Source organism: Peromyscus leucopus, chromosome 20 (genome assembly GCF_004664715.2).
Source record: "Peromyscus leucopus breed LL Stock chromosome 20, UCI_PerLeu_2.1, whole genome shotgun sequence".
Classification (NCBI taxonomy): domain Eukaryota; kingdom Metazoa; phylum Chordata; class Mammalia; order Rodentia; family Cricetidae; genus Peromyscus; species Peromyscus leucopus.
In genome coordinates, this window is record NC_051080.1 from 3,231,434 (window position 1) to 3,246,907 (window position 15,474).

Below are 15,474 nucleotides of genomic sequence, written 5' to 3' on the forward strand. Positions count from 1 at the left end.
GCAGGAGAGCTGTGGGGGAGGCCAAGAGCCCTGACCTAAGTAAGCCTGCAGGGGAGCCACAGGGGATGGAGCCTGAAGCCTCCATCCTGGCCTCGGGCGTGGAGGGGTGGCCGATGGGGCACTCGGAGCTGGCTCCTGAGCAGTGGTGGGGTGACTATGCCAAGAATGTGGGGCACCTCTCTTACTACACCCCTGAAAAGTGCAGCCCTTCCCCTAAGTGAGTTAGGGTAGCTTTGGCCTGTGCTCTGCTGGCTTCTCCAGAACACCACTCAGCGGTTCAACTCAACCACAGGGTTCAGGTCAAACCCCTGCCCCCGAGTCTTAGAGAGTCAAAAATGCAAAATCATTTTCCTATCAACCAAAAGAGAAAGAGAGTCAGCCTCCCATTGTGTTTTTTGTTTGTTTGTTTTGTTTTTTAGGCAGAGCATGGCTCAAGCTGACTTGACTGTGCTGCCTCCACCCCAGATCCTCCTGTGTCAGCTTCCCCAATGCTGGGACCACAGGCACCAGCGTCTACCAGAAAAGAGCATCCAAGGTGGGTATGATAGGACACTTCTGCAATCTCAGAACTCAGGGGGTAGAGGCCGTAGGATCCAGAGTTCAAGGTCAGCCTCAACTATATTATAGAGAGAGTTCAAGACTAGCCTAGTCCACTTGAGACTCTGGCTCCAAAACAAAACAAAGCCACACACATACACACACACACACACACACACACACACACACACACACTCGAGGTCTGGGGATGGCTCAGCAGTAAAGAACACTTGTGGCTCAGTGGTGAGGACCAGGGTTCGGATCCCAGCACCCCTGTAAACAAGCCAGACAACCTGCCTCTAGTTTACACGGCACATACACGTAAATGACAGAGGCAGCTAGGTGGGAGGTGGACCAGGCTTCTTCTTTTGGGCCACCATCCAGCTCCCAAATCGTGACACAGAGACTTACTAGTTTTGAATGCCCGGCCTAGCTTAGCCATGCTTCTGGCTAGCTCTTTTCACTTAAATGAACCTGTTTCTCTTTATTTTGTCCCGGGGCTTTTTACCTTTCTTACTTCTGTCTATCCTGCTTTCACTGCTTCGCTATGTCCGGCTGGTGTCAGCCTGGCTTCTTGCCCCTCATTCTCTCCTCCTCATCTTCTCTCATTCTTCCCTTCTTCCTTTCTTTTTTGAGCCCAGATTTCTCCTATTTATTCTCTGCCTGCCAGCCCTGACTATCCTTTCTCTGCCTAGCTATTGGCCGTTCAGCTCTTTATTAGACCTAAGGTGCCTTAGGCAGGCAAGGGGAAACAGATGCAACATACCTTTTCATAATTAAACAAATGTAGCATAAACAAAAGCAACATGCCTTTACACGGTTAAAGTTATATTCTGCAGCATAAACAAATGTAACACATCTTTGCCTAGTTAAATAATATTCCACAACAGGGAGGGGAATAGATGTGTCCACAAATTATCTGTCTCAGACACATGGACGAACCTCTGGGCTTATGCCCAGCACGTCCTGCGCTGCTGGCCTCGGGCTCGGGACAGGCACTCCTTGGCTCGCTGCGCTCGCCGCCTGGAACATGCGGTGCCCGGTGCCAGTGGCCTGGGGCGGCCAGGGCCTGAGATCTGGTCTAGCCGTGGACCCTGCAGCCTCGGACCCGCGCTTCCCGGGTGGGAGCACTCGAGTCGCTGCACCTGCCGGAGCGGGGCGGGGCGCCACCCGCGACAGGACCCGCCCCGGACCCGCCCTCCCGGCCGCCCCGTCGGGAAACTGGCGAACGGCTCGGCGGGCGGGCGACGGCTCGGTCTCGGCGCGATAGGTAAGCAGCGGCGGGGCGCGCAGCCCCGGAGTGCCCTGGGGCCCGGCAGCCCGCAGCTCCTGGGGACTCGCGCTCGCTCTGAGCCCCGGCTCCCCGCCTCCCCGTACCCCGCCCCCCTCCTCTCCGACCGGCAGTAAAATGAAGGGGCCGAACCAGACGCGTTCTCTGCGCCCGTCCGGCGGGTGGCAGCTAGCGCCTCCCCCGGGAGGGACCCTCTCCGTCTTTGCGGTCCAGAAACCGGGGGACGAGCCGGGAGCTCCGACCCTGCGCCTCCCCAGATTGGACCACCTCGTGTGTTCAAGCGCGGGAAGTCCTTCCTGCCGAGTCACCCCTGCGCGGAAGGGACAGACCAGGGGAAGCCTTGTTGGTGGGGGCCCCTCAGAGCCCTTGCCTGATTGATCCTCTCTCCCCCGCCCCCCATGCTTGGCGCTTTTGAGGAGTAGAGAACAGAGTTCTGTGATATTGGGTAGGGAGTGTGTGGTGGCTGTGACAGTCACCAACTTCCTGATTCGCTCCCTCACTTGTTCCATACCTCGTGATGACTCTAAGGAGAGTCCTCCTGTTACTTGCCCAAGGGCCAGACTCCAGACCACGGCTTGTGCGGGCTCTGCTGATGAGAGGTTGCCCACAGAGCTCAAAGAGGAACCCCTGTCCTAAGCAGGAATTCGCCACAGTGGTTCCAGGGAGCGCTTTAAGGTTGCACTCTGAGCTCATCCCCGAGACCCGTAAAGACAGGCACCGGCTGAGGTTAAAGACTCGAGACACACCAAAGAGCCTCCAGGGCTATGTTCATTTAACCGCAGATGTGTGCGCATTACACAGGCCCTCCTCTCCTCCCGACGGGCGAGCTGTTCCCCTGTCATCAGAGAAAAGCAAAGAAGGATGAGATAGGCAAATTCATGTGATGACTGGATCAGGGTTTTGAAATACACTTCATTCAAATTTCCCAAGAGTAGCGTGCATCCTCCCAGGCATTCCCCAGCTCCGTTTTCTCCGCGAAGCCACGTGCTTCAGGAGCCCAGAGGTGGCAGGAGAGAGCTGCTATGGGGACCCAAGAGCAGGACAGGACTGTCAAAAGGAAGTGTATAGAGCAAGAGACGCTGGGAAGGAAACTGGCTGCTGAGTAATCACTGCCCATGCTGGTCCTGCCTCCAGCCCAGGAGCCGGGAGGTCCCGTGGGTATTGTCAGGCGCCCTCTGAGATCAGAACTGTCTTAGTCCAAGTTCAGCTGCGAGAAACCGGGACACAAGGCTGACTGAGTTCTTGCAGCCATTGCCTAGAACAGAAGTCAGGCTGGGGAGGGGCAGTCTCGTCCTCACCTGAGCTCGGTCCCAGAGGGAGGCAGTGTATGTATAATGAAGGCTGCAGGTGGCTGACTCAGCTCTGCCACACTAACGTGGCTGTGTAACCTCGGCCACGTCACGGAAACACTCCCTGGGCAAGTGAGGAGGCGCTCCTGGACGTGAGGTGCTGGAGCTTTGGGGACCAAGATGTGTCACAGCTCTGGACAGACGTGAGCCTGGGTGGGAATCCTGACCCGGCTTCTTCCTAGCGGTGTGCCATGGTTGAGCTAGTCTCCCTGAGCGTCAGTTTCCTTCTGGGTAAAACAGAAGGCAGGAGCCGGGCGTGTGGCTCAGTTGGCAGAGTGTTCGCCTAGAATGCATGAGACCCTGGGTCTAGTCTCCAGCATGGCATAAACTGGGCGTCGTGGCACGTGCCTGTAACCTGTAACCCGGGCACTGGGGAAGTGGAAGCAGGGGAATCCAAAGTTCAAGGTCATTCTTGGCTACATAATGAGTTGGAGGCCAGCCTGGGCTACACCAGACTCTGTCTCAAAAAAAAGCAAAAACTGAAACCAAACAAAAAAGAAAACATAACTTGTGTGAGGTTTGTTTTGTTTTGTTTTGTAATTCTATTTTTGTTTTTTCAGACAGGGTCTCTACATAGCCCTGTCTGTCCTGGAACTCACTCTGTAGACCAGGCTGGCCTCAGACTCCTAGAGACCCACCTGCTTCTGCCCCCAACCCCCAAGTGCTGAGATTAAAGGCCTGCACCACCACTACAATCCCAGCTCCTCAGGAGGATGGGGCAAAAGAATTGCTTGAGCCCAGGAGTCAGGCTGAAGGCGAGCCTGGGTGACACACTGAAGTGACAGGCTGAGTCCTTGTAGGCAACATCTTTTTTGCTTGAAAAACAAACGAAAGAGGATGATAGCATCGCTCTAAACATCCCTGGGTCTGATGGGCACATTCCAGTGTCTCCAGCTGTGGGAGCAAAGCGGAGTGCCACAGCGGGTGTTTGGCTGTGCCAGAGCTCGGGTGAACTTGGCTCTTCCTGTACCCTCAGCCTTTCTTCTGGAAAAGCCCCAAATGTCCGATCCTGGCCGATGGGATCAGAGTGAGGGTTTCAGTGAGCAGGAGGTCAAGTGCAGGGCAGTGCCTGTCGCTGCGCGGATCTCAATGCTGTGATTGTGCTGGGCGAAAGGCTGGCGTGATAAACAAGACTGGGCTGAGCCCCGGGAGAAAAGGGCTCTGAGAAGGGTTCCCTGGTACCTGAGAGCCCGGCCCCGAGCCCTAGGGAGAAAGGTGCAGGAAGAAACTCCGTTCTTACCGGCAGCTCTGCATCTAATGCAAACAATGGACAGACAGGGAAGGAAGTGACTCCACACACACACACATGTATGCACACACATGCACACACATGCACACGCACGCACGCATGTGCGCATACATACATGCACTCCCCCACACATGCATGATTATAAACACACACATGAGCATTCACACACACGTGCACACATACATATATATACACATACTCCTGAACACACACACACACACACCCTCGGTGCAGAAGGATGGATACCGTGAGGGTGGGAGGCTGGCCTAACAGTCAGAACACGCGTTCTGGATGCAGAAGCTTGGGAAACAGGCCTCGCGGCTGTGGGTGTGAGGACTTCTTGTTTCACTGTTCTCTGTGAATCTGGTGGGAAAGTCCCACATGGAGGAAGCATGACAGGTTCATGGGGACAAAGATGCACGCCAGCCCCCAGAGGCAGCAACACAGCTAGGAAACCTTGTTTTGTTTGTTTGTTTTTTTTAGAGACAGGGTTCCATGTAGCCTAAGGTTGCCTCAGATTCTCCATGTAAATGAATGTGGTGTTGAACTCTTTTATTTATTGATTTAATCTTATGTGTGCAAATGTCTGTCTTGCCTACATTCATGTCTATGAACCCTGTGCAGGCCTGGTGCCCACGGAGGTCAGAGGAGGCCGTTGGATCCCATGGGGCTGCAGTCGTGGGTGGTCGTGAACCACTCTGTCCTCCGCAGGAGCAGCAGATGCTCATAAGCACTGAGCCGTCTCTCCAGTCCCTGGCCTTGAACTCTTGATCCTCCGTTTTATGCTTTCCGAGGGTTGAGAATACAGGTTTGGGCCACCACCTCCTACTAGGAAGACTTCTTTGTATTTGTTTTTAATTTAATTTTAATTATGTATATGTGTGTGTGCCAGAGAGGAGTTGGATCCCCTGGAGCTGGAGCTCCAGGCAGTTGTGAACCATCAGATGTGGGAGGTGGGAATTGAACTTAGGTCCTCTGGGAGAGCAGTACTCACTCTTAGCTGCCGAGCCATCTTTCCAGCCTCAGAAGACATCTTGAAGAAAAAAAAAGTTGTAAGTAAGAATTTAGATTGTCTACTTTGCTTTTGCTTTGTTGAGATCTTAGGAAGGGAAAGACAGCCATGCCAAGCGCCTGGTTAGGCTGGAAGGTAAATGCAGATGGGAAGCTGACTACTGGATGATTCTGCCACAGTTGAATAGCCTTCGTCTGAAGACACGTGACCACCAGGGCTTTGCTCATCATGAAGTGGAGAAGCCCGAAGGAATCTGGCAGGCAGGCACTACATCTTGCCCTCTAGGGCAGAACAGATTTTGACAACAGCTTTTGAGTGGAGAGGAAGGACTCACAGTGGGGCAGGGGGTGGGGACCCAGGAGGCAGGGCATAATCAGCAAGGGCTTGGTGACCTTGGTACTGTGAGGGGATTGAACATAGCAGATCTTGGCGTGGACCAGGATTTGGGGGTGCTGGAAACAGCGGGGACCTGCTCAAGTCAGTGGGCTTGGCTGGCTGCTGGCAGACCTGAGTACTGTGGCTGAAGGACGCATCCAGCCGTCCTGGGCAGGACTCCTGCAGCCGAGAGCAGAATGCCAGGGAGGAGAGCGGGTCAAACTTCAGCTCACCAACCTCTAGCCCCAGCCCTTAGGACCATCTGTCCCATGACCCCACACTTGTCTCTTCCCTCACCAGGGAACATGTGGCAAAACTCAATTCAAGCTCTGGGAGGTTAGAGAGGCCCACGTTGTCCCACCCGAGACCCTCGGTCCCTGGAGTCCTGGAGATAAAGCCTGTGTGCTGATGAACTGCCCATGTAGCTAGCTGCCTGTTGTTCTGAGTTTTGCTTGGGGTAAAGACAACAAAGATGTAACAAACGCCTTTTTATGCCAAACCCAGTTCCTACTACACGGTGGTGAGAAAAACTCGTTGGTTTTTCAGGAGAAAATGTTTGGATGACTTCAGTTCAGCATTGTATGTAAACCTAAAATGAACCTGGATGTGCTGGGGGAGAGGGGGAGGCGTTTTTTGATGGGCTGGCTACAGAAATAACTTGTCACACCGTTCTGGGAGAATGCACCACATCACTGTAGTGCTGGTCTTCAGGGAGAGCAAAGTGTGCGTTAAGGGGTAACTTGGGGACAGAGGCATCCGAGGGGGAAGGAAAGCTTTGGAGAGCGTCTTCTCATAGTGTGACTGCAGGAGAGGAGAGGCTGCCGGGCTTGATGACGAGAACATGTCACGGAGGAAGAAGGGATAGCCATTTAGCTAGCCAGCCTTGTGGCACCCTTCCCCCTCCAGGATCCTGAAACCAACCTGTTCCTCCTCCACCATGATGTCCACCTGCATACCTCTATGCACCTGGTCAGAGCGGCTCCACCCTAGGCTTTTTAAGAGATTTGTAATTGAGCCAATTAACTTGAGCAAATATCCTGTGGGGATGGCGTGACAGCCCTCTTCCTGCAGGCCACGTCTATACTCTCCCTGAGGTGTGTGGTCCATTTGAATAAACAGGAAGAAACTTCATTACAAAGAGGCCACCTGGCCAGCCAGGGTGTGTTCTGGGCAGCTGACCCTGTCTTTCTCTTGAGCCAAGACCTCACTTGGTACTTGCTAGTTTGGGCATCTTTAAGCATTGGGTCCCCAGCGGGAGGTGGAGAGAAGGGAATGGCAGTGAGGGGTTGGGAGGGGAGGGAGGCTCCGAAGAGCCCCTTCCCTCCGTGGGGAGGTAAGAGCGGCAGGAACATAGCAGTGGTCTGAAAACTGAAAGCCAGGACCTGCTGCTGGGAGATGCTAGCTGGGTGTCACCAGCGAAGTCATCCAGCCCAGCTGGGCTCAGCTATAACACAAGGCTGCTGGATACCCAGATTTAGTTCAGACAGCAAGCGAGGACTGAGCACAGAATGCCACCTAACTCAAACCCTGCAGGAGGTGTACTGGGCATCATTAGAAAACCGCTGTCCAAGGTTTAACCCCTCTGGCTCATTCCAGTTATAACAGGCTGGGTCACTTACTCCATACAGTTGGTACTTGAGACTTTGCCAGGGACAGAATGGCACAGATGGCCCTGGAAGTCTAGGAGTCCAGGAATAGAGACACGTGGACACAAGGCAGGCTTGTGTCACGATGAGAATCAAGAACAAGGAAAGACAGGAGGCCAGAGGTGGAGGTGTGGCTCAGTGGTAAAAAGCCCTCGCCTAGCATTACGAAGCCCTGGGGGGGGGGGGAGCCCAAGACAGGTCAATAAGGGGAGCAGGTCAACACTGTTCCAGTTTTAGGAATTTTGTATACTCGATTTTTTATATTGCTTTACTGAAGATGACATAAATCCAGAGAAGACTTTTCCGGAAGAGGCCAGCAGTAGGCTCGGGTTGTGCCACACAAGCTTTAATGTGTGACTACAAAGAAGGGCCTTTTCCTGGACCTGGAACTCATGTAAGCAAGGCATGATAGCTTAAAATTCTCACGGCAGTTTTACACTTGTAATAACATCAGAAGTATAAAGTATGTGAAGTAACAAAAATTACCCGAGAATGGGATCATTTAAACGTGTTTACCTTCATTTAGAAGTATAATTTTTGAAGAACGCATTTTTTTAGCTTTTATTTTATTGCATCGCCTCTCATCTTTGAGACAAGTCCTCACTTAGCCCAGGCTGGCTGCACACTCTGTATAGCCACGTGAACTTCTGAGTCCCCTGATGCCACCTGAGTGCTGAGATTAGGTGTCACCTAACTCAGTTTATACGGTGGGTGCTGGGGACGGAGCCGAGGGCCGCCTGCTCAAGCCCTTGACCCACTGAACTACATCCCCGGCCCAAGTTCTGATTTTTATATCAAGTAATGTTTATCACCTTCAGGAGGATGAAATAATATTAAATTTTGATTATTCAAAGTTCATAAACTAAAAGCAAAAGTAAAGTTTTCCAAAGATCCTTGTTAAATCTGTAGCATTTGTACCTCTGAAATTATTAAAGCTAAGAGCTATTCTTAGCTTTGGTATATGCTATAGCCATAAGTAATAACTGAGAGGAAAATATAATAAAATAATGCCATGTAGTTTTGGGGTTTTCGTTGTTGTTATTTTGTTTGTTTTTATAGCGCTAGAGACGGCACAAGCTGGGCAAGTGCTCTACTACTGAGCGATGTCCCCAGCCCGACATGTGGTACACTTGTTTCTCCTGTTTTTTTCAGGCAGTCCCTCTGGAACGCACTATGTAGACCAGGAGGGTCTTAAACTCTTAGCGATCCACCTGTCTCCTGAGTGCTGGGACTAAAGACATGCACCACTATAACTGTCTTTTCATATTCTGGCCTTCTTTAAAATCAATTTTTATTTTATGTGTATGACTGTTTTGTCTGCATGTATGTGTACTGCATGCATGTCTGGTGTCCTAGAAGAGGGTGCTGGGATCCCCTGGAACTAGATAGAGTTCTGAGCAGTTGTGATCCCTCATGTGGGTGCTGGGAACAGAGCCAGCGTCCTCTGCAGGAGCAGCCAGTGCTCTTAACTGCTGAGCCATCTCTCCAGCCCCTTCTAGGGCCCCCTCCCTCCGGTTTTGGTCATTTAAAGACCTTTTCATACGGTGACAGGTTGGAGTCAGTATTAGGGTAGACCCTGGGCCCTGTCTCTCGGGCAGCGAGAGAAGTGAGTCCATGCTGTGTCTAGTGCAGTCCGTCCCATTTGTTCAGTCTGGGAACGATTCCTCAACCAGGATTTGGGGCATCTTGGCTCTGGCCGTCCGAGAAGCAACCGACCCAAGGGAGGGAAAAGGCCCAGGAATGGACCACCGGCAGCAGGGAGGGCTGGCCTGGAGGCCAGGCTGCGCAGGCCTGAGCAGTAGGGACGTGGATCCTGCAGGGCTCTGAACTTAGCCAACTACTACATGAGGGGTTACTCCTTCCCCAAGGCTTGTGGGGTGCAACCTCTGGGCCTTGCTAACCATCATTCTAGGCCTTGCGTCTGCATGGAGCAGGAACCCTTGACCCCAAAGCCCCAGGGCATCCATGAAGTTGGTATTTCTCTGGGATGTCTTCCTGTTGCCGGCATGCTGAGCCAACACTGTAGAGAACAAGTCCCTTCCTGCCAAGTCTAATCACAGGTGTCTCGTTTCGTTTCAGGATGTGGTTAGAACCTTGAGGAACTGCGGGTTCCAGAGAGAACACTTTCAACAGCCAGACTGGATCCAGAGAGCAGATGCTCCAGAGGAGTTCAGTTTAACCCAAGGTCTTTCTCCAGGGACAATAAAAGGAACAAAGGCGTCCGCCTCTTCAAGGGACCACAGACAGCGCCTGGATGAGGGTGCTGGAGTGACGGGTGACTCCAGGAGGCCTTCCTGGAGGAGGTGAGTCCTGGCCTGGCTCTGGCTTGTCACCACAGCATTACCATGCCTATGTCTCCAGCTGTGCCCACTCTCACGCGGGAGTGGGAAGTAAACAGAAAGCTGCCCAAGAGTGCAGACCGCAGGGTGTCCAGCAGACCTGCCTCAGCCTGCAGAGCTTGGTCTGCTCTTGACAGTCCCTAGACTGAGGTCCCCAGCTCAAGCAGAGCCCCTGGGGCCTGGCCCTCAGCATCTCAGCCGCTGGGAAAGAGCCACACACCATCCCGCTTCCCTCCTTCTTCGTGAGACCTGGAGGGAGCTCTGCCTTTCTCGGCTGTCTGCGTTATTTGCTACCTTTTACTTTCTGTAACTTGAACAGGCGGTGCGGCGTGGGCTCACGGCACCAGCCTGCATTCGGTGCTCACTCCTTTCTGGCCTCCCCTGTGGAACCACCTCTTTTACTTCATTTTATTTTCTAAAGTTTCTTTATTTTATGCATATGAGTGTTTTGCCTGCGTGTATGTCTGCGTAGCGCTTGGGTATCTGGTGCCTGTGAGGCCGGAAGAGGGCATCAGATCTCCCAGAGTTTGGAGTTACAGCAGTTGTGAGGTGTCGTGTGGGTGCTGGGAATTGAACCCGGGTCCTCAGAGCGCATAGCCCTCTTAACTACTGAGTTGTTTCCCCAGGAATCTCTCTCCCACTTCCTGTTCTCCAGGAAGACCTTCACGTTCCTTGGGGAAAGGAGTTGAGTCTCACACCCCATTGTGTACCTTTGTGTCCCTCCCTAAGATCCTGGCTGCTCCTGAGGTCGGCTCTCCAGGTCCCTCTTACCTGACCATCCAGCTGCTGGGCAGCACATCCAGCTGCTGGGCAGCACATCCAGCTGCTGGGCAGCACATCCAGCTGCTGGGCAGCACCGCGCCCACCTCATCGGCCACCAGCTGCTGTGTTCCCCTCCCTAGAAAATTGCCCCTCATTTCTCAAGGGCAAACAGCACGGGACTGGCGCTGGCCTCCAGCCCCACCACCTCCAGCCAACATCAGACGGCTCCTCCTCTCTGACCTCCTGTTCCCACCATCCTGGGCTGCGGCTCTCTGATTGGCCGTTCCATCTCAGCCTGGGATGGTGCTCTTTGCTTGAAATAGGCTCAGCTTGTTCAGACAACTAAAGTGAACTCGGGTGCCCAGCCCAAGCTTTTCCCCGTGTGGCGTTTCGTTTGCTCTTCCTTCGTTTACCATTTCCGATACACCCCTCCTAACACCCAGGGACACCCCTCACCCCTCCTAACACCCAGGGACACCCCTCACCCCTCCTAACACCCAGGGACACCCCTCACCCCTCCTAACACCCAGGGACACCCTCACCCTCCTAACACCCAGGGACACCCCTCACCCCTCCTAACACCCAGGGACACCCCTCCTGTGCTCCCTTCTCTGGGGTCTGAGGGGAGGCCTTACTCATCCCTGCCCTTCCTGAGTCCCTGGCGCATAGCAGGTCTTCTGCTCATATCAGCAGAATCATAAATGCTTCTCGTATTCTAGATAATCCTTAATACAAAACAGGAATTGAAAAAAAAAGATTTATTGGTTTTTATTTTGTGGGTGTGGGTGTTTTGGTTGCATGTATGGATATGTGCCATATGCAGAAAATGCCCTTGGAGGCCAGAAGAGGGTACTGGATCCCCGGGCGTGAGGAACAGGGGGTTGTCAGCTGCCACCTTTGTGTTGGGAACTGAACCCAGGTCCTCTGCGAGAACGGCGAGCACTCCTAATTGCTGAGCCATCTCTCCAACCTCAAAACGAGGATCTCTTTCAGTTCATTTTTGGTAATGCTATGAGAGGAACCACCTGTCTCCCCGGCACAGACTGAGCTTGCTGGCCGTTGAGTCCAGGCTGACCCTGTACTTATTCTCCACATGCAAGGGACCCCCGACACGCAGCTTCCCACGGGCAGGACACGCTGTGGGGTGAGTTAACGGCCCCAAACAGCTCAAGCAGAGTCGGCTGTCTTTTCTTCAGAGTCGACTGAACAGGTCGATTACTGTGTACACAGCGAGGAACGGGGAGTGTGTGTTGGGGGGCCGATAACTGCCCTGCCACCAGTCCAGGATCACGTTTAAGGAGAGCATACAAGGTGTGATGATGTGGCTTTGGCCAAGGGACAGATGCCTGGGGGTAATTGCTGGGAAACTGCACAGGGCTTTATTCACGCTAACAATAGTGTGCTTGAGGGCTTAGAAATGACATGAACTCTGCAGCAGGTTTTACATACATCTCCTAACTTGATCCTCAACACAGCCAACACAGCTGGGGGTTAGTGACGCCTGGTATAGATGAGGAAACCAAGGCTTAGACGGATAAATCTCCCAAGGGTCACACGTGGCTAATGGCAGAAACACTATTTTTTTGAAAACTGACTGTGCACACTGGTAGGACTGCCAAACTTGTGAGAAATGTTGCCCTTTCTCCCTTAATCCTGTACTGAATGTCGCGGTAGACGCTCCTCTAAAGGGGGACTGAGCCTGAGGCCGTGATTCTTGCCATCAGCGTCTATCAGCTAGGGATCTTTATACTAGCTTAGCTCCCACAGAAGGTTCTTCATACTCCTCCTCTGACTGGGGTGCTGCCTGGCAAACCCCCACCCCATGCCTAGTCCTGCCTGAAAGGTGTTGTCATAGAATCTTAGGTTGAAAACAGCAACAACAACAACATTTCTTCTGGAATTAGTGGAACATGCTCATTATCTCAGCTTGTGGGAGCTGAGGCAGGAGATCCTGGGTTTTAGGCCCATGAAACACATGGTGAGACCCTGTCAAAAAATAACTGCCCGACAGTGGTAGAGCATGCCTTTAATCCCAGCATTCAGGACACAGAGGCAGGTGGATCTCTCTGAGTTTGAGGCCAGCCTGGTCTACAGAGTGAGTTCCAGGACAGCCAGGGCTACATAGAGAAACCCTGTCTCGAAAAACCAAAATACTCATTCTCTCTCTCTCTCTCTCTCTGAGTAAATACAGAAGAATCCATATGTGTTTGAACTCCATGGGCCCACCCATATGTGCATTTTGAAGGTCACGGAATTTTTGACAATCTAAAAAACTAATAGATGAACCTAGAAATGTATTTTAATTAGCTATGTTATGAATGCATAAAATATATGTAGATAATAATGTATCTGGCACAAAAGACACACAACTATTGTGTGTGTATGTTTTTAATAGTCTCATATGGTCCAAGTTGACCTTGAACTTATGAAATAGCTGAGGATAGCCTTGAACTTCTGATCCTCCTGCTTCTGCCTTCTGAGTGTTAAGATGACTTGTCCACCACACTCTGCCAACTAAGGTACACCCCAGCCACATAAATCTGCTATGATCAGAACTTGGGCACACTAGCACTCAGTGCACATGGTGCTATCTGAAACTGAAAGCAGTGCAACAGATCTAGGATGCATGGTCAGTCCCAGGTGGAGGTGGGGAGCCAGCTCTGTGAAGAGTGTGTTTAGACACGTGAGGCCTCAGACCTGAAATAAGTCACAATTGCCTAAAATAAACTGTAATGCGTGCAGTACTGAAGTCTGTGTAAACATACTGTGGTGATAATCTCATAGCTTCCTCTCCTGTGCTCCTGTGGTAACCTCAAGCGTCGTGAGTAGCTGCCTACAATGCCCTTGGACATTAATTGTCTCCAACGGAGCTGTTCGTTCTTCCAGAAAAATCGAACATCATGGTACACAGTGATCTTTCATAGTTAATGTGCACTGGCCACCATACGGAGTATACATGTGCATTGATTGATGGCTTTTGTTATCAGGCAGACTTCCAGTCAGTAGCCTCTGGTGGTAGTTTTAGGGGAGCCAAAAGTTATGTTTTCAACTGAATAGGAAGTTGACACCTCTAGCCCCTGCATTTTTTCAGGGTCCACCGTATTTATGAAATATGCGTCAGACATAAAGATGAGGTATGGTACCACACACCTTTAATCCCAGCACTGGGGAGGCAGGATTTCCTCTGTGAGTTTGAGGCCAGCCTGGTCTACATAGTGAGTTCCAGGCCAGCCTGGTCTACACTGAGAGACCTGTCTCAAAAGGAAGAGGAAGGGTTAAGACACCACCAGCATCGATGTCCACCTCTAGAAAGAAGACTGTATTTCTAACTTCCTAGTCCTCCTTTGCTTATCTCTAATCTGGACCTCTTTTTCTTTTCCTTTTTTTCCCCCCTGATAATCCTGGCCGTCCTGGAACTCACCCTGTAGCCCAGGCTGGCCTCAAACTCACAGAGATCTGCCTGCCTCTGCCTCCCAAGTGCTGGGATTAAAGGTGTGCACCACCATGCCCAACTAATTCATACATTGTTGTCTTTCTTCGGAAACGTTGGCTTTCATGCTCTCGGCCTCTTTACAGCTTTACCGCATTTATCTGCACACCTTCATCTTTAACATGGGCATAGTCTGTCATTTTTGGTAAATGGTGACGCTGTCTGTCCGCAGCTTGCCTTTTCTCCGCACCGCTCCTGCAGCGTTTCACAGAGAGGTGGTTCGTTCCTTTTGCGCCTTCGGAGGGCTTCTGCGTGTGGCGGCCTCACACTTCACTCTTCACATCCGATTACACATTGCTACCATTTTTGATCACTGCTGCTGCAGACATTCTTGTCCAGGCTTCCAGGGTCGCACAAACCAGTTTACCTGACATACAGAGTGGCCCAGGCATGGTGGTCCATGCATATAATCCCACCACACAGGAGGCCGTGGATCAGGAGTTGAAGGCCAGCCTGGGCTAATTAGCAAACCCTGTCTCGAAAACCAAAACAAGCTAGGAATGAAACTGTAGGTGGTTCTTGGAGTTGCTGTCCAGTCCTGTCTTCTGAGCCATGGCACTGATGAGCACGTTCCAGCTAAACTTTATTTTAGTGGCAAGCTGTTTCCCAAAGTAGTTTCCTCCTGGCAGGAAAGACCCAGACCCAGTTTTCTCGTTTACAGCAAAAGGAAATTTAAGTAACAGGATGCTGTGACTGTGCGAAGGTGATCTCTCCCTTCTTTGATGAGCCAATCCCAGGCTCCGTGTCCCTCCCTCCCTCCCCATCTCTGAGGTGACTCATTTCTCTCATATCCCCTCTTTTCTCAGGCTGAGGCCCCAGGTGTGGCCACCCTGACATATCAAGCTATCTCCAAAGTGATCCAGGACTTGGTGCTGACCCTGGTGGGGTCCCGGTCGGGCAAATGAGGCTTCTCCGCCGACGCCACATGTCCCTGCGCCTAGCCATGCTGGGCAGCGCCTTCATGCTCTTCCTCTTCATCCGGCAAAAGGACGTAAGCAAAAGCGAGCAGCAGGCCATGGAGAAACCGTGGCTGAAGTCCCTGGTGGGCCAGAAGGACCATGTCCTGGACCTCATGCTAGGTGCCGTGAACAACATTAGAGATGTCATGCCCAAGCTGCAGATCAGGGCCCCGGAACCCCAGCAGCCTCTGCTCTCCACAAACCGCTCCTGCCTCCCGGGGTTCTATACCGCTGCTGAGCTGAAGCCCTTCTGGGAACGGCCACCTCAGGACCCCAACAGCCCCGGGGCAGACGGAAAAGCGTTTCAGAAGAAAGAGTGGACCCCTCTAGAGACCCAGGAAAAGGAAGAGGGCTACAAGAAACACTGCTTCAATGCCTTTGCCAGCGACCGCATCTCCTTGCAGAGGTCCCTGGGGCCGGACACCCGACCCCCTGAGTAAGTAGCATCCAGAACTCTCCGAGGAA

The 15,474-nt window shown here is 52.3% G+C and overlaps 1 protein-coding gene across 1 annotated transcript in view; it reads left to right on the top strand.

Annotated features, from left to right (window-relative positions):
* Positions 1 to 1,744: 1,744 nt before the first annotated feature.
* Galnt6 (polypeptide N-acetylgalactosaminyltransferase 6) overlaps positions 1,745 to 15,474 on the top strand; it is a 39,461-nt gene continuing 25,731 nt past the window's right edge. The window contains exons 1-3 of the mRNA XM_028874544.2: positions 1,745 to 1,807; positions 9,539 to 9,762; positions 14,857 to 15,445. Coding sequence (XP_028730377.1) covers positions 14,952 to 15,445 — 494 coding nt within the window. The 5' untranslated portion in view covers positions 1,745 to 1,807; positions 9,539 to 9,762; positions 14,857 to 14,951. The remainder of the gene's footprint in view (positions 1,808 to 9,538; positions 9,763 to 14,856; positions 15,446 to 15,474) is intronic.